Source organism: Tamandua tetradactyla, chromosome 19 (assembly GCF_023851605.1).
Source record: "Tamandua tetradactyla isolate mTamTet1 chromosome 19, mTamTet1.pri, whole genome shotgun sequence".
In the NCBI taxonomy this organism is placed as follows: domain Eukaryota; kingdom Metazoa; phylum Chordata; class Mammalia; order Pilosa; family Myrmecophagidae; genus Tamandua; species Tamandua tetradactyla.
The window spans coordinates 14,958,323-14,977,479 of NC_135345.1; the positions used below are offsets into that span (position 1 = coordinate 14,958,323).

At 34.5% G+C, this 19,157-nt stretch overlaps 1 protein-coding gene across 3 annotated transcripts in view; it reads right to left on the reverse strand.

Annotated features, from left to right (window-relative positions):
- The window catches only part of FBXL5 (F-box and leucine rich repeat protein 5), a 49,180-nt gene that overhangs the window by 23,718 nt on the left and 6,305 nt on the right, over nt 1-19,157 (reverse strand). Inside the window, exons 2-6 of one of the 3 annotated variants that reach the window (XM_077136439.1) lie at nt 11,117-11,332; nt 9,157-9,252; nt 7,405-7,591; nt 5,349-5,531; nt 1,037-1,162 (exon numbers count right to left, since the gene is read on the reverse strand). In XM_077136439.1, the coding sequence (XP_076992554.1) occupies nt 1,037-1,162; nt 5,349-5,531; nt 7,405-7,591; nt 9,157-9,252; nt 11,117-11,332 (808 nt within the window). Of the gene's footprint in view, nt 1-1,036; nt 1,163-5,348; nt 5,532-7,404; nt 7,592-9,156; nt 9,268-11,116; nt 11,333-19,157 lie in introns of all 3 variants that reach the window. The other 2 variants (XM_077136438.1, XM_077136437.1) reach the window with 2 other exon arrangements.

A 19,157-nucleotide genomic window follows, 5' to 3' on the forward strand; every position in this document is an offset into this window, starting at 1 on the left:
GTAAGTTTTCAATAACTATTTGATGAATATGATCAAGCACATCACACCAAATCCAATACACTTCTTCCTGATCGATCACCTTTCAAACTTTCAAAACTATACCAAATTATGCTGTCTTTATTTCCTAAGTATAATCTACATTAACAGTTCAAATAATATTTATTTTTTTCATTCTTACATTCCACAAGTTTTGTTCTTCCACCTGGCTAGATTACTTTTTCTTTTTTTAAGTGGGCAGCTTTATAAATAAAAATTACCTATAGTTCTAGTTTTACCAAATAGCAGGATGCCTCATTTGTTAATTTTTTTGTTTCATCTTTTAGTAATTAATATCTAGAATATCTTAAGACTTCTAATTCCAAAAAACATCACTCTGCACCTCTATGTGTACCTTGAATCCAAAATTATGTACTCTTAAATTCTATCCCCTCATGGCTGTGAGTCTCCAAGTGCAGAGATAAAGTCTTATTCACCCTTGAATTCTCCTACAGTTTTTAATGAATGGCTATGCCTTTTAAAACCTTTTATCATTTATAAGGAATTTTCAGATATATTGCTTCTTAATTCTACAATAACCTTGCAAGGTAAGTGGTATGACTGTTTACAAATGAAGAAACAGATTCAACAGCTTCATGTTTTTACTCTGAGCCACAGTGAACTCTTAACAAATGCTGTTGAAATGAGCTGATCAATTAAAATGGCTCTAAAAACATGCTGTACACTGAAAAGCACTATTATGAATGCACATTATTTCTCTAAGGAAAACAGCAATCATTCCCTGATTTTTTAAAGTATTTTAATGTAAAGACAAATGGGAAATAACCTTTTGTGAATTAAAAAGTTACTTGAAATGCAGAATAAATTTTCAATTTATCTATTATTCCCTCAAATTTTAAAAAGTAGGCTTTAAAAATCAGTATCTTTAGAAAGCACAAAACATAAAATATATAACAAATATTAATACCTAATAAACATGAGCACTTAGTTGTGAAATACAATAAGTATTAAAATAATTTTAATTCCAAGCAAGCCTTACCAGATTCATCTATATCGGCATCTTCATCCCACTCCTGAAAAGCACGACTTTCATACTTTCTATTTTTCACCCATTCTTCATCAGGTTCAGTATCAAGTTCAGTTGCAGGACCACTATACCAGTCACCTATTCACCAAATTTAAAACAAAATTCAATGAAATTGGTTACCACTACAAAAGGCTACTCATTTACAACAAAGAACTGCATAAAGAAAATACATGAGCCCTAGGCTATGGGTCAGCAATTTCTTGTAATACTCCATAATAGTTCAATATACATACACACACATACATATATGTAAATAAGCAAAGGATTCACTATTAGACATAATCAAAAGAACTATTAATATATACATTCAATTAAAGCAATTAAATTAATTCACCAATATTCATTTTTTTCCAAAGGAAAAAAAGAGAAAGGACATAAATAACCAAAATCAGAAAAGAAAAGGGGAAATTACTGATGCCACTGAAATAAAAAGCACTGTAAGAGGATACTATGAACAACTCTACACCAATAAATTAGATAACGTAAATGAAATGGACAATTCTTGGAAACACATAAACTACCTTTACTGACTCAAGAAAAAAAAACAGAAGATCTCAACAAACTAATAACCAGTAAAGAGACTGAATGAGCGATCAAAAATCTCCCAACAAAAAAAAGCCCAGGACCAGATGACTTCACAGGGGAATTTTACAAGACATTCCAAGAATTAACACCAATCCTGCTCAATTTCTTCCAAAAACAGAAGATGAGAACACACCCTAAATCAATCTACAATGCCAACATCACCCTTATACCAAAACCACATAAAGATACTACAAGAAAATTACAGACCAGTATCTCTTATGAATATAGACACAAAAATCCTCAAAAAAGTATTAGCAAACTAAAGCCAATGGCACATTAAAAGAATTACACACCATGACCAAATATGATTTATCCGAGACACACAAAGGTGGCTCAACAGCAGAAAACCAATTAAAGTAATACACTACATTATCGGAATGAAGGAAAAACATTATATGATCATATCAATTGATGCAGAAAAGGCATTTGACAAAATCCAACACCATTCTTGATAAAAAGATTTAGAACAAGTAGGAATAGAAGGAAACTTCCTCAACATGATAAAGGGCATATGTGAAAAGCCCACAGCTAATACCCCACTTAACGGTGAAAGACAAAAAGATGTTTCTCTAAGATCAGGAGCAAAACAGGGATGCCTTCTGTTCTTCACTGTTATTCAACATTGTATTGGAATTTCTTGCCAGAGCAGCTAGGCAAGAATAAGAAATAAAAGGCAACGAAGTTAGAAAGAAAGAAGTAAAACTTACCATATTTGCAGATATGATCCTATATAGAAAATGCTGAAAAATCCTTTAAAGCCCCCAGAGCTAAAATGAATTCAGCAAACTGGTGGGGCACAAGATCAACACCCAAAAAAATCAGCAGTGTTTACATAGGCAGGCAATGAGCAACCATAAGAAATCAAGAAAAATATTCCATTCACAACAGCAACTAAATGAATCGTGTATCCAGGAACAAATCTAATCAAGAATGTAAAGGAGCTGTACAGAGAAAACTACAAAACATTGCTAAAAGAAATCAAAGAAAATCTAAATAAATAGAAGGACATTCCACGTTCATGGAATGGAAGACTAAATCTCATTTAGACATCAAGACTACCCAGAGTAATTTATAAATTCAATGCAATCCCAATCAAAATTCCAACAACCTTCTTTGCAGAAATGGAAAGGCAGTCATCAAATTTATATGGAAGGGTAAGGAGCTCCAAACAGCTAAAGCCATCTTGAAAAAGAAGAATGGAGTTGGAAGATCCACACTTCTTGGACTTAAAAAAGCCACAGGAATCAAAACAGCAGGGTGCTGACACAAAGTCAGACAGTCAGACCAATGGAATCAAACTGAAGAAGCTCAGAAATCAGTCTTCACATTTATAACAAACTGATTTTTGACAAACTGGTAAAGACCACTCAGTTGGGAAAAAAATGATCTCTTTAACAAATAATGCTGGGAAAACTGGATCTCCATTTGCAGGGGTGGGGGGGAGGATGCTGCCTCACCCCTTATATAAAAATTAACTCAAAATGAATCAAAGACCTAATATAAGAGTTAGAACAATCAAACTCCTAGAAGAAAATGTAGGGAGGCATCTTCAGGACACTGGCAATGGTTTCTTAGACTTTACACCCAAAGCATAAGGAGCAAAAGAAAAGAAAAAAATAGACAAATGGGACCTCATCAAATTAAAAAGTTTTGTGCCTCCAAGGCCTTTATCATGAAAGTACAACCTACACAACAGAAGAAAATATTTGGAAACCCCATTTCTGAAAAGGGTTTGGTATTTTATAAAATATAGAGAGACATCCTACAGCTGAACAACATAAAGATATGCAACCCAAATAAAAAGTGAGCAAAAAGCCCAAACATCTCTCCAAACATATACAAAAAAGCACATGAAAGATCCCCAACATCACTGACCTGAGGAAATGCAAACCAAAACCACATTGGGATAACCATTTTACACACATTAGAATGGCTACTGTTAAAAAAGGAAAGAACAATCATTGGAGAGGTTGGGGAGATACAGGAACACTTGTTCACTGCTGGTGAGAATATAAAATGGTGCAACTGCTGTGGAAGACGGTTGGGTAGTTCCTCAGAAAGTTAAGTACAGAATTCTCATATGACCCAGTAATCTCACTTCTAGCTATATACCCAAAAGAATTGAAAGCAAGGACTCGAACAGATACATTCCAATGTTCAATGTTCACAGAGACATTATTCACGACTTGGAAGCAACCCAAGTGTCCATTAACAGATGTACAGACAAGCAAAATACGGTATATATGCAAAATGGAATTTTTTTCAGCCACAAGAAGTAATGAAGATCTGATACATGTGATAACACTGAGGTACCCTGAAGACATCATGTTGAGGTAAATCAGACACAAAAGGACAAATATTTTATGATCTCATTGATATGAAATAATTAGATTAAGCAAATTCAGAATCAGAAACTATAACATAGGCAAAAAGGGATCAAGTTGGGGATAGGGAATATAGAATTCATGTTTAATTGATATAAAATTCCTGTTTGGGGTGATAGAAAAGTTGTGGCAATGGATAGTGGTGATGGTAGCACAATACTATGAATCACACATTTGAGTGTTGCTAAAAGTGGAAATTTTAGGCTGTATATATTTTACTACAATACAAATTTTAAAAAAGAACCATAAAATTAAACAACACAAACATGAATCCTAATGTAAATTATGGAATATAATAGTTGTGGAATATAGTTAGAACAACATTCTTTTAACAATTTTAAGAAAGGTACCACACTAATACAAAATGTTAAAATAGGGAAAACTACATATGTGAGTGGGGGCATAAGAGAACTCTATTATCTGCATGATTGTTCTTAAACCTACAACTTTCTATTAAAAAAAAATGAAAAAAGATCTAATGTGAATATTGCACCTAATACTCACCTAAAAAATAATGTTTTAATTTAGTGACAAAACATATATGTCCTATTAGTTGCATTTATCCCATGGATGCATTGCATGTACGCTCATGACAAGAAAGCTTTTTTAAGTGTCCATACATAAAAGCAATTTACCACAAAAAAAACTTAAAGTAAGTTAAGTTACTTTAGCTTATACAATGAGGCATTACCAATACAAAAGATATGTTAAAGGCCAACAGAGTCAGTTATTCTGAGCCACCATAAGGAAGCCATAATGGTGCCTCATTTAAAAATTTTATACAATTAATTTATTCTGAATTTGTTAAATACGCAATCTAATTACTTAAAGCTATTCTGACATCCTATTTCATTTTTAACCTTTTGCTATGGAAATTTCTTAACATAGTCAAAAGCAGAAATAAATCTTACTTATACTACATATGTACCAGATGAGACAACACAATGAAAACAGTTTTGATGCTGGTGTACATTTTCAATAGCATAATGAACCTCCATTACCCATCATTTATTTTCAACAATTATCAATATTTGCCAACCTTTTTTGCAGTATCTCCCAAATTTTTCATTATTCTAAAGAAAACTGCAGATTATCATATAATTTACCCAGAAATACTTCAGTACTGCTAATTTAAAATATATATATATTCCAAGACATAAAGATGTAACTATGAAATCTACTTTTTTGATCAACCTATGAGTTTCTTCCCTGTCCTCATCTATTAATGTCTATGTTCATCTAAACAAACAAATTGAAACATTTTTTAAAACAAACTAAAAGTCCCATTAACCTACCTCTGGCCCAGTGAACAGGGTAAAGATGTTTCCAAAGCGATCCAGTTTTTGCCAGCTGAGACCATTTAGTGCTTACTTGACTGCATCGGCATAATTCTTGCGGATTGAGATAACTGAAAATTGACAGCATTACCTCAGGAGGAAGATGGGTTATACTTGTGGAGTGTTCTGACACTTCTGTTTCTGAAACAAAAAGAAAACCTTCAACAATAAAAGCTACAAGATCAAATGCAATAAGAAATTACAATCACATTCCTACAAATAAAGCTCAGTGCCTGAAATCAACTTCTTCCTGCCTGCATGATGTAAAAAGGAAATAACATAGATTAGAGGTAACATGAGGATGTTAAACTTGTTAAGAACCTGTAGGGTTAAACTATCATGGCCCAAATCATACCTCATCTTATCAAGCTACAACGATGAACACAGAATTGACTTCCTCTTACAAAGGCATCACAGAAAAAAACAATACTCACTTTGTAATTTAAGTAGCATCTTTCGAAAAAGGAACCCAACAGGTTATACAGCTTTAAATTAACAAGTGCAGCGTCTGCCAGATTATGAAATCTCCCAGACATTTTTGATGACACACACAAATCTCACAGCGTTTTCCATTCATGCATTAATACTCCTGTCAATACCCTCCCTATGGGTGTGCCCTCTTTTATACAAGAGTCTCACATTTTATACAAGAGTCTCTAAAATTTGACTTCTTTAACTCATAAGTGCTCTAACCTGAGCTGGCAGTATTATTTATACTATATATACACCAGATGAGAAAACACAATGTAAACATTTATGATGCTAATGTACATTTATCAATAATCTTGGAGTCATTGGGTATACAATTTTCTATAATGCATTATTTAATTAGCAATTTTCTGGAAAGGTAAATGTAAATTTGTTGTTACATTAAAGAAGATAAAACAGAAAAGCTTCATCATTAAAGTACCATGAAGAATATGAGTACTTTGTATATCTGACTTGTCTTCAAAAAGCAACCTAGATATTTTATGCTGTGATGAAATTACTTTAAGCTACTCTCCTTTTAAAATGGCAAATATTTTAAACAGAATATAGCTACAATTTGCTTTGAAGGAATGGGAAAATTAAATGTAAGTGTGATGCTTTTAAATCCCATGTTATAATTACAATTAAACCAGACACAACAGGTCTTGACTTGGTGCCTAAAGCATTTCAGAATGCAGCACACAAGCTTTATGGGTTTAATTATAGCTTGGCTTATAAGAACAATTTTGTTTCAACTTGCATCTCACCTAAATACTTTATGAAATGAAAAAAGAAAAAAGGACCTTTTTTTTTTTAAATCCTAGGCTACTTTAACAGAAGTGCTATCGCTATCTTCATTTAGAAAGAACAAAGTAACCGTAACTTGCCTAAGAACACCAACTGTTTCATTAATAATGTTTTTAAAGGCAGGCAAAGCTATGGAGGACAAATAACAAAAATGAGGACATAATCTATTAAGGAAAAAAACATTTTATTTGCATTTTTTATTCGTCATCTCAAAGTACCCGTACACAGAAAAACTGTCCTCATACTCACTTCCCTCAGTATTACTGGATATAAACAGAGAGAGAAATGCACAAATTTCTGGACGATGGAAGCAAAATTATAAGCATAACTGATTTTAAAAACCAATGAAATAAAGAAAAAAATGCAGCCACTATGATCGATGGGGCTGAGAAAGTTGGATACTGAAAAAGTGCTCTTTACAGACAGTTTCAATAATTCTGATTGGCCACAATAATAATAATAATATAAATTCATTCAAGAAATTCTACACTGCATGTGGTCCAAGTTATAGGAGATGGTAATTTATTGTACTTTCCAACAGACAACACCAAATTCTAAAACAGATACTATTATCTTCAATTAAATTTATACTTGAAAAGAAATGCTTCAATTAGCTATGGGGCAAATCAGACTTAAAATACTCCTACAAATCTACAAACTCTACAGTTCATACAAACAAGATGTAAATGGCCTTGGAATCAACTATAAATAATAAACTGTCTAAACATATAGATCTCACCTTTCTCTGACTTTTCATCCACAGAATACTTAAAAAACTTCTGTCGCTCTTCAGCTTGATTCCATAGGCTAAGACCTCTAAGGAGTTCTGCGGTATCCTTCTGAGAACAATGCTGTGCAATCACTTTCTTTTTAATATCCTTAAGCTCTTCATAGGTAAAATATTCCATTAACATGGGCTGAAAAACCTAAATCAAACAAAATATTCATAAGGAAAGAAATTTCATTTTGTTTTACTCTACGTCCTTTAAGGTATTAATGGTTCAAGTATAGAATTATGGTCATACATTTCAAAGAGATTAAAAACTTAAGTTGTTGCCACTGAGCTAGTTTATGCAAAAACTGTAGAAAAGATCCTTCTCTCTATGGCTTCTTCAGCTAATGAATCAAACCCTAACAATTTTAAAGCATCAGAACCAGAAGGTTTTCCTGTACAGAGCTTGTCAAGCACTCTTAATCATTCCTTTACTGCTGAACATTTAGGTCATTTAACTCCCCTTTGGTACTACCATAACTGTACTCTACCCAAACAAAGCCTCTACATCAAATAAGAATGGTACCCAGTGTACTGGAATCATAAGTCAGAGTTCTGATGAGATCTTTAAATATTCAATATTGTTTCTGGATTTTGTTGACATTTCCTCAAATCATTATACCAGTATAGTGACTCCTATAAAGAATGATATATGGAGTTTTTTAAATATAAAACAGATGCTTAGTCTCAACCTTGAATTTATAAAACAGAATCTTTGGAGGTGGAGCCAAGCCTTATTTTTTTAGTTTCACAGAAAATTTTGATGTGCATCAAAGAAAAAGAAATAGTGCTCTGGCAACAGTGGCTCTACCCCTGGCTACATATTACAATAACTTAGGGAGCCTTTAAAAAACACCCATGCCAAATAATAATAATAATAATAATAAAATACCCATGCCAATGCTTCCCCGCTGATTTAATTTTTTTTAATTTTTTAATTAATTTTTAAATTTTTTTTAAAAATATGACAACAAAGAAATACAAACATTCTTAACATATGATCATTCCATTTTACATTTATACTCACCAACTAATTTTAATTTTTTTAATTTGGAGAGGGTTTAGTAGTAGGTTGTTTGTTTTTTCTTAAATACCAACCTGATAAGGTGTAGCCATAGTTGAGAATTCTATGCTAACTGATTTACAGCTGAATAAGTATCCAGGTACTCATAAAATACTTTCTCTACTCCTTACCCTGATATTCATTTCACTTTAGAGAAAGAAGAGAGTAAGAAAATGTTTTGCCCATCTATTCATGATATCCTAATAAACATGTGTACTAGGCATGAGGCTAATAACTTTAAAACCAGCATTTAATTAAAATCCATTACTGCAAAAAAGAACATTAAAAATTCCTTAAATTTAGTTTGAAAGTACAGAAAATCTTACAAAGTTTAAAGAACCTGCTAAAAATTCTGAAAAGACTTTAGGGTAACCATGAAAAATTAACATTCCACAAAGTGCCGTCTACATAAAAATAATATAAATATTTGCTGAGTAAAGTAATTAAATCATTCATTCAATGAAAAGCAACAACCTTTGTGAAAAAACAAAATTAATGTCTTTTTCCTTTGGTTTTAGTTCCGTACCCAAAATGAACTGGGGCCTTATCTCTATCCCTCCAATATATCTTCCTATGCATTATTTTGAAGTACCTAAGGCATAATAGAACTTAAAATCTTTTTAAACCAAAAACAAAGGAAAAAAAATTATGCTCACCTCTTCTTCCTCTTTCATGTGAGGAAGAAAATCACTGGTAAAAGCCTCCAATCTTTCTTTCAGCTGTTTTGCGTAATTTAACTGCTCATATTCATTCTGGGGGGGGAAGATCTTAACAGTTACATAATGCTTCATTACTTATATTGTGCTTGATCTCCAGAAGAAAAAGACTGACAAATAGCAAAATGGTTTCTGTACATTTTTCTTAGTATAAAAAATATCCTTAAAACAGTAAACTCTAAATTCATTTAGTAATATGATTCATATTTCTTTGTAGAACTTTTCACATGTCTAACAAATAGCAATTTGCTCAAAACATATTGATTTCTAATTTATACATCTATAAAAATTCTACATATCAGTTTTCTACTATATCTCAGAGAAGTCCATAAAAGCCTATTGGGCTGTATCATTACGAATCTTTTAAAGGTTATCTAATGTATTCTTCACTAAAAAATTCAGAATATCTGTTATATTGTCCTGATAGATGGCCATATACATTTATAACATTTATATACGATAGAGCATTATAACATTTCTAAAGGCAAAGAACTTACTTGTAAATCAGAAGTAAATCATTCTAATCCTGAAAAACCCTAAGCTGATAGAAGTTCTTCTTCATATGAACTAAGATCAAACCTCACTGTCATTTATTCATATTACTTCTAGACGTACCCTCTGAATTTAAAATACGGAAAACTTACAAAGGGAAGCCTTTAAAAATGTGGGAATACTTCATTCCTCTTGAGTCCTCTCTAGTGTTCTCTTTTCTGAACTAATCTATTCAACAGCTTTCCAATATTCTAATGTTCTATTTTCATGATTTTACACATATTCATAAGCATGTCCACATGGCTTTCAGTTTGACTTATATGCCCATTATGAAATTCGCTTTTCCAACCCAAGATCACTCTTGACTTTGAACCCACCTGTACTGTACTACATAAGCACTTGAAACCCAACCAGTCCAAAATGGATCTTATTTCCCAAGCTTCTTCTATAGTCCTTGCATTTCCTTTCTCTTTCTTCCCCCTTCTCCCCTTACATACAAACACTATATTGTATCCATTTTATTTCCTACATAGTTCTCAAATCTGTCCCCTACTCTACTTACCACTAGTTACTTTTCCTACTAGAACTAACTATCTTAGTTCAGGTCGCAACCATTTTATTGAATATGCAATATATGAACATGATACAAAATTCAAAGAGTACACAGGAGAATTCAAGAAAAAGTAAAGCTCCCTTCTATCACTATCCAATATCCTATCCCCATCCAGACTCCCATCACCCTCCAAAATAACAAGTACATTCTTTCAGAGACTACAATAACTTTTTAATAAGGGTCTTTCTTCATTGGCTTTTATTTTCCCTTCAATCCATCCTCCTCCTACTACTGCAGAATAGCCTTTCTAGAACACAATTCTCTAAGTGAAGGGTACTTGTAGGTTTGGCAGGGTTACAACTTAAGCCTATATTTCACCAAGCCAGAAGGGGGAATAAACTAGGATGAAATTTTAAATGCCCTAAAATAGGTAAAATATGACTAAAGCAAAAATCTCCCTACATGATTATCCTAAACTACATTCAAAAATAGCTTTATTTTTATCTTATACAATTTTATGTCATTCTGTTTAGCAACCCTTGTCTCTACAATAAGGAAAAACAAAATATAGTAAACACAGTAGAGCTGGCGTTCAATTTTAAAATAAACAAAATTAAAGTGTTTGTTCATACTAAATAACAATTTTAACTTTAGTTACTAGTAACTGCATTTACAGCTTTACTTTAAGCATTCAGTAAATGTTTTAAGATTTGGGGAGGAGCATTCATTAAAATTTTTTTATTACACAATAATAGAGTTAACATCTTTTAATACAAAATGCTAACAAGTTTTGCCAGTGACACCAGGAGACAGAACAAACTGTCATATTTAATAGGCATTTTTTTTGCAACTCACCTTAACATTCTTCAGTCCCTTTTCAAAGAGGCTAAGCATCTCAGAGAGTTTATTGTCAGAATGTACATTATAAATGGTCTGGCTGCGTTGTTGAAGCAAACCAATAATGTATTCGTTTTCAATCTGCTCATGCATTTTGAACTCCTTAAAAGTAGCATAGAGAGACTGCAGTAGAGCACGGAAATCATTGTTGTTGGAAAAGTTGGTTTTAGAAAGCTGAATAAAAATTTAAAAAGAAAGATAGAATAAATAATTGCAAATAAGCACCAATGAGAAATATTCCAATGTATTCTTATTTATCTTTGCATATAACAAAACACCTCCCTTACACTTGGTGAAACTAAAATACAAATAAAGAAAATTCACAAATTAACATGGTATCATAGTATAATAAAAAGTACACTAGGCCAACAAGATGTTGATTTGTATTCTGAAGGACATGGTAATACAGAGAAGTGTTACAAGCACAACAAATCATCTAGTTCCTTTAAATAAAAAGGATTAGAGCAGGCCCTTTCATTTAAAATCTCAGATACATTACTCTATACATATACCAAATATAGATAAAACACAACATAGAGAAATATGCAAAAAAAAGTGTATTAAGACAATGTGATAAGTGTTTTTCTTTCTTTCTTCAAACTGTTCATTATGCTATTATACTACTTTGACAATTTTAAAATTCAAAAATATTCTATTACAGTTTGTTTACATTTTAATATCAAGATGAGTCCAATATGTTAAGGAAACAATTATAAAAATATTGGCCCCTTAGAACATTATTAGATAATTTTAGGGGTACTAATTTTTTTTTTTAAAGAAAAGCAGAACTAAACACAACAGTTTACATAAGGAATTATGTACTCTTTGGAGGCACTGTAATAGTGCAATGTACAAACCTAATAAATTCATCAGTGTCTGAGAAAGTAAATGCCCTCACAGGAAAGATACAAATCAATGAACATATAAAGAAATGCAGGGGTTTTTTTTTAAGTTCTACTATTCAACAAGAGAAAATGACGATTCTAATGTAATTTTCATTGTTTATGCTTAATGGAAAATTAAATTCCAATATTTAAAGCACACACATCATCAACAAACTTGATTCAAATTAAAGTTCAAAGTAAGATCCTGGCCAACAAATGAAATTCAAACCTTCCATTACCTACATTAAATCTACCTTCTATTATATCAAATCTAGTTTCAAAACCCATTTAAAGTGGGAAAGTCTGATTAGGGTAAAATAAGAGATAAGTAAATGAAGGGAAGGAATGACTAGCACCATTCTTCCTAGATTTATTTTGTAAAATCTGATCTATTATTTCTAAAATAGAGCAAAAATAAGCTGTCTTATTGCCTGTTCTCTGCAGGAAATTGTAGTCTGATGGCAAAGCATCAGAAAAAATGACACTGACACACAACTCCTAAAGCAAAACTATTTCATATGAATTAGATAAGTGTCTTCTGTAAAGGCAGTATGGATTAAGTTTTCTGCCCAAAGTTGGGCAGAACCTGCTCAAAGTTGGATTCCCTAGGATCAGATTCCAGTTCTACCACTTTTTTAGCTGGGAAACCATGGGTGACTCACTTTTCTCTCAATAATTAAGTTTCTTCTGGTGTTAAATGAGAATAATACTTGTACTTCACACAATTGCTGTAAGATTAAAATGAACTGCTGCTTAATAAATGTTAGCTATCATCATTTTCAAATTTAAACATCCATTTTTATAAATTCATTCCACACATATTTACTAAGCAGCAATTATAAGACAGGCACAGCCCCTATATCAACAAAGATCTCTGCCTTTATGGAAGTTAAATTCTAGGGAAGGGAAATAGATAAAAAAAAAAATGGTAACCACAAGAAATAAGTAAATTATCTGGAAAAGGAGTCCACAATTTTGTCTGTAAAGGGACAGATAGTAAATATTTTAAGTTTTGCAGGCCACATATAGTCTGTGGCAACTACTTAACTGTGCTGTTGTAGCATGAAAGCTGTTTAGACAATACGTAAACAAAGAGTATGGCTGTGTTATTTACGGAAATTAATATTTGAATTTCACAGAATTTTTACATCTCATAAAATCTTCTTTTGATTTTTTGCAACCATTTAAAAATGTAAAAAGCATTTTTATCTCCTGAATCACACAAAACAACAGGCAGGATGGATTTAGCTAAATCCATATTCCAGATCAAAAATCATGATCAACAACAACAAAATCTACTAGTGGATAATCTCTGCAAATACTATAATGTGTCATTTTTTTAAAAACAGAAAAAGGAAAAAAAAAGCATTAAAAATGAGTCAGTAGACCATATATGTCCAGAAGAGCCCAAGGCAGTGACACAGATATTTGCACACCAAAGTTCACAGCTGCATTATTCACAATTGCTAAAAGATGGAAACAATTCAAGTGTTCATCAACAGTAGACTAGATGATCAAAACGTGGTATATACATACTGTATTAGCTTATTAATGCTACCAAAAACCAATAAATCAGAAATGGAATGGCTTTTAAAATGGGTTACTTAATAAGTTACAAGTTTACAGTTCTAGTGCCAAGAAAACGTACAAACTAAGGCACCAACAAGAGGTTACCTTCACTCAAGAAAGACTGATGCCATCCAGAATACCACATGGCTGCCATCTGCTGGTCCCTTCCTTGCTTCTGGGCTCTGTTGCTTTCAGCCTCTGTTTCCTGTGGGGGTTCCTCACTTGGTGTCTGTGGGCCTTCACTTTAGCTCCCCAGGGACACAACTCTGGGTTCTGGCTTGCTTAGCATCTCATGTGCAGGCACATGGCAGTGTCTACTGGGCCCTAAAACTCCAATCATCTGGCCTCGTGTTGGCTCTGTCAGCTCTGATGCAAATGTTCTCCAAGTGTCTACATCTGCTCTGTGCTCTCTCCAAAATGTTTCCTCCTTTAAAGGACTCCAGTAAACTAATCAAGACCCATCCTGAATGGGTGGAGTCACATCTCAATCTAAGCAAAAGGCTATATCCACAATTGGGCATGCCACATCTTCCTGGAGATAAGATCATCGAGAGGTCACACCCACAATTGGGACTGTCATATCTTTGTAGGAGTAATCTAATCAGAATGGTTTCCACCATACAATATTCAGTCAGGATTAAGGGGCATGGCTTTTCTGCGGTACACAATACTTTCGAATCAGCACATTCCACCCTCTGGACCCAAAAAACACATATCCTTTCCATATACAAAATATATTCATTCCATCACAATATCACAAAGTCTTAAACCATTTCAGTAGCAATACAAATGCAACACAAAGCCAGAAACAGTATAAAATCTCATTAAAGTTAGCTACAGGCATGGGCTGTTCTATGGCAAAAATTCTCCTCTGGCTCTAGACCTATGAAACTTAGAACAATTTATCTGCTGTCAATATACAAAGGAAGGACAGTCATAGAATACATGTTTCTATCCATAGGGAGAAATCGAAAGGTAAACAGATGATTTTTTTACAGAAAGGTAAACTGTTGCCAAACAGTTTCAAAAACTGCAGGGCAAACGCCATTGGATTTCAAAGTCTGAGAGGCTGTAGAATGTGTCAGTCCCACCCTTTTCAAGGGCCTACACAGTGGCTTTGCTCTCTCTCCAAACACTGGGATGAGTTGCAATGACTGAGGCACATTGGGGGAACCACTTTTCTCTCAGCTCCACCCTCTCCAAGCTCTGGGACAACACCCAGGATCACCGCCATCTCTAGGGCACATGTTCAACCCTCCAGAACAATGGGGTGGCAGCCAGGCTCCCCCAAGTCCCCAGTTAACGCTCCACCCTCTCTGATACCTGGGGCAGTACAACTCTCCCTGAGCAACAAGCAGAAGTTCCACCCTCTGCTTCTGGGGCAAACTCACTCCCTCTCTGTGTATGGATGGATCCACTCTTCTGGCTCAGGCCTTAGCTTCTATGGTTCTGTCTCTGAAGACATTTTTTCTTCAATGTGTCCCTTTTCTGTCCATTTTAGTCCAGATTTGCAGTGCGTCCATTCATACAGATTTTGCAAAAAAACTGTTGATTTTCCATGTAGTATACACAGACAATAGGGCTTTCCACAAATCCTTTCTGGATAAATCTATCTACAATCCTCACTTGTCCTGTAATGGCTGACTGCTTCTATGTTTGGATAAATCCTCACATGGGATGCTATTCACTGGAGTCTTACTTTCAGAAAGCCCAGAATTTTCTAGACCACCAATTTCTGTTTTCTTTACCCACAAGAGTTCAGATCTCAACTTATCCCTTTTCTTTCACATTTTACTATAAACTGCAAGAAGCAGCCAGGCTGCATTTTTCATTGTTAGTTTGGAAATTTCTTCTGCTAAATATTCAAGCTCAGTACTCTCAAATTCTGCCTTCCATCCACAAAGAATGCGTCCTTCCAATTTTCAACACATTCGTCATTCTTATCTAAAGCCTTATCAGAAGTACCCTTGGAGTTCACATTTCTAGACATCATCTCTTCAAAGCATTCTAGGCCTTCTCTATTAAGCTCCTCACAATTCTTCTACAATATTCTCCTTATCCTTTTGAAAAGCTATTCCCAAATGTTTGGTATTTGCAAACTGTAGCAGCATCCAACTTCTCCGGTACCAAAATCTGTACTAGTTTGATAAGTTGCCGAAATACAATATACCAGAATGGAATGGCTTTTAAAAAGGGAATTTAATAAGTTACAATTTACAGTTCTAGTGCCAAGAAAATGTACAAACTAAGGTACCTACAAAGAGTTACCTTCACTCAAGAAAGGCTGATGCTCTCAAGAACACCTCTGTCAGCTGGAAGGCACATGGCCACCACCTGCTAGAGTCTTGCTCCTGGGCTCAGTTGCTTTCAGCCTATTTCCTGTGGGGATTCCTCACTTGGTGTCTGTGGGCCTTCATTTTAGCTCTTTCAGGACACATCTGGGTTCTGGTTTGCTTAGCATCTCTATTAGGCACTAGGCAAATCTGCTAGGCCCTACATCTCCAGTCATCTGGGTCTCCTATTGGCTTTGTCAGCTCTGAAGAAACTTTCTCCAAGCGTCTACATCTGCTCTGTGCTTTCTCCAAAATGTTTCCTCTTTTAAAGGACTCCGGTAAACTAATCAAGACCCACCCTGAATGAACAGAGTCACATCTCAGTCTAACCAAAAGCTCACACCCACAATCAGGCACACATCTTCCTGGGGATAATCTCATCAAAAGGCCATGACCAAAAGTGGGAGCACACTTCTTTTGAGATGATCTAATCAAAATGGTTTCCACCCTACAATACTGAATCAGAATTAAAGGACATGGCTTTCAGATCAACACACAAACAATGGAATATTATGCAGCAGTAAGAAGAAATGAGGTCCTGAAGCGTATGACAACATAGATGAACTTGAGGACATAATGCTGAATGAAATAATCCAGACACAAAAGGAGAAATACTGTATGACTTTCCTAATATGAATCCCCTAGCAAACGTAAACACAGAGTCTTAAAGTGTAGAATATAGGGGTCCCACAGATAGACGGGAGCTAGAAAAGGTAGAGCAGTTACCCAATATTTACAGGTTTCTTAAGGAGGTTGAACTTAAATGTATGGGAATGGACAGAGGTGACAGTAGTTTGGTAGTGTGATTATATGCAATAGTGCCATACTGAAAATGAACATGATCGAAAGGGTTGTTTAAAGCCATGTACGTCACCAATTAGTACTATAAATACAAGTTCTTGCATGAACTACTTCAAAGGTATGGCCCTTATACAAAGATTTAATAATAGAGGGGTATATGGGAAAAAATACCTATTCATTACTACAGACTATATTTAACAGGAATACCTCGCTAGTACCACAATACTAGAGGTAAATAATAGGGCGGGGGGAGGTAAAGGGAGTTTTAGGCTTTCTTTGGTGCAAATTTGTCTTTTTGTTATTTTTCTCTTTGAAGCAATGAAAATTGTCTGAAACTGAGAGTGACAATGATTACACAACTACATGAGAATACTACGAGACATTGTTTTATTGGATAGAATATATGCTATATGAATATATCTCAACAAAATCTGCAGATTCAAAATAAACAGAAAAATTCAAGTACTAGGGAAAACGTGGAGAGAGAGGTACACCTATTCAATGTCCGTAGGGTAGCAGAATGATGCAGTCCCTCCAGAGAATAATGAAACAGATCCACAGGGGGCTAGATATAGAGTCATCATATGATTTGGCAATTCTGTTACAAGAAATATACTTGGAAGAACTGAAAGCAGGGACTCGAATAGACATTTTCACACTGATGTTTATGGTGGCATTATTCATGATAGCCAATGGATGGAGACTGAGGGTATATCGACTGAGGAGCTGAAAGGCAAAGTGTGGTGTATACATACGATGGAACACTGTGCAGCTACACAAAGGAACAAAGTGTGCGGCACACAAAGAGGTGCATGAACCCTAAGGTCATTATGTTGAGCAAAGTAGGCCAGAACAAAAGGACAATAATTGTATGGTTTCATTCAGAAAACACTTATAAGAAAATTAGGGCCTATATTGTAAGCTCTTACAGCAGTCATATTTATTCCTGAGTTTTAAGTGTTATTTCTAAATTCTGAGATTTAGAATGAATATATGTGCTCAATGTATATAACCTGGTATTTCCCTGCAACTTCGGGTAGTGACAACTAAGACTCAAGAGTTAGAGTTCTGCAGCTCTGAAAGTAAGCAGTACTTCATACAGCAACTGTTAAGGAAGCCAAAAAAAAGAGATCAGACTTCAATTAGAGATCCAAACAAAGCTGATCTGGGTGGGATTAACATAAATCAGAATACAGGGTAAAGGATGATAGTGCTTGTATTCTAAAACCTTACCTTCTGTGTGAGACCAAAGGAAGAGATGCTATTTGGTCCAAAATTTAAATTTTCTCTGGCACAGAATCTAACTTAGCTGCCTGGTCAGTTAATTTAAACAACCTAAACACAGGGAGCCTAAAATAGGGAATGAGATCTTCTAATTCTGTAAAGCTTAATGTAATACCCTGACACACTCCAGAGAATGTTGGGCAGATAAAAAAGTATCTGCAAAGAACCTTGAGGACAGGAGAAAAAAAATACATCTATTAAACTTCCCCAACTGGGTAATTTCTGATATTCTTGCAAGCATTAGAAACTCCTAAGTTAATAGGCCAAGACCTCAATCTTGAGGCTTGCTCTTATGTAGTTCATTTCTGTAATGGGGAAGCTAAGCCTACCTATTTCTAAGAGTCACTTTCAGAGAGCCGCTTTTGTTGCTCAGATGTGGCCTCTCTCTAAGCCCAACTCTGCAAACAAACTCACTATCTTGGCCCCCCTACCCCATGCAACATGACCTGCAGGGGTTTAAGTCTCCCTGGCAATGCGGGACATGACTCCCAGGGATGAGCCTAGCCCCGGCTCTGTGGGATTGACAATGCCTTCTTCACCAAAAAGGGGAAAAGAAATGCAATAAAATAAGGTTTAAGTGGCTAAAAGATTTCAAATCAAGTTGGGAGGCTATTTTGGAGGTTACTCTTATGCAAGCTTCAGCTAGATACTGTAAATTGCCATAGTATACCAACCCCCAACCAACAGTATTACTGAAAACCCTAAAGCATATCCAGGCCTCCACCTGAGAGTCTATAATAGCTCCACTCAGTTTATTTCTCGGAAACCTAAAAACTTTAGATTGTTCCTGTGCCAGGTAAGCCCTGAAACCTAGAGTAACCAGAATTTCCAAGAACATTAAACAGTTATATAACCCCTACCCCATAATGTCGATACTCCTTTCCAACATGAAGTCAGAATGGCCTTTGTCTAAATATTCCTAAAGATAGGAGGAAGAATCAAAGGAGAAGAAGGAGTTAGAGAAGACAGGATTTAATAAATTAATAAATAAATATACTCAATCATTATATTGATGTTTCAGTCTCCAGTGTATTAGAGCAGCTAAAAGTAAACACTTGATATTGTAGAACTGTAACCCATACCATACTTTGAAATTTCTTCTATAACTACTTGTTAAAATGTACTTTG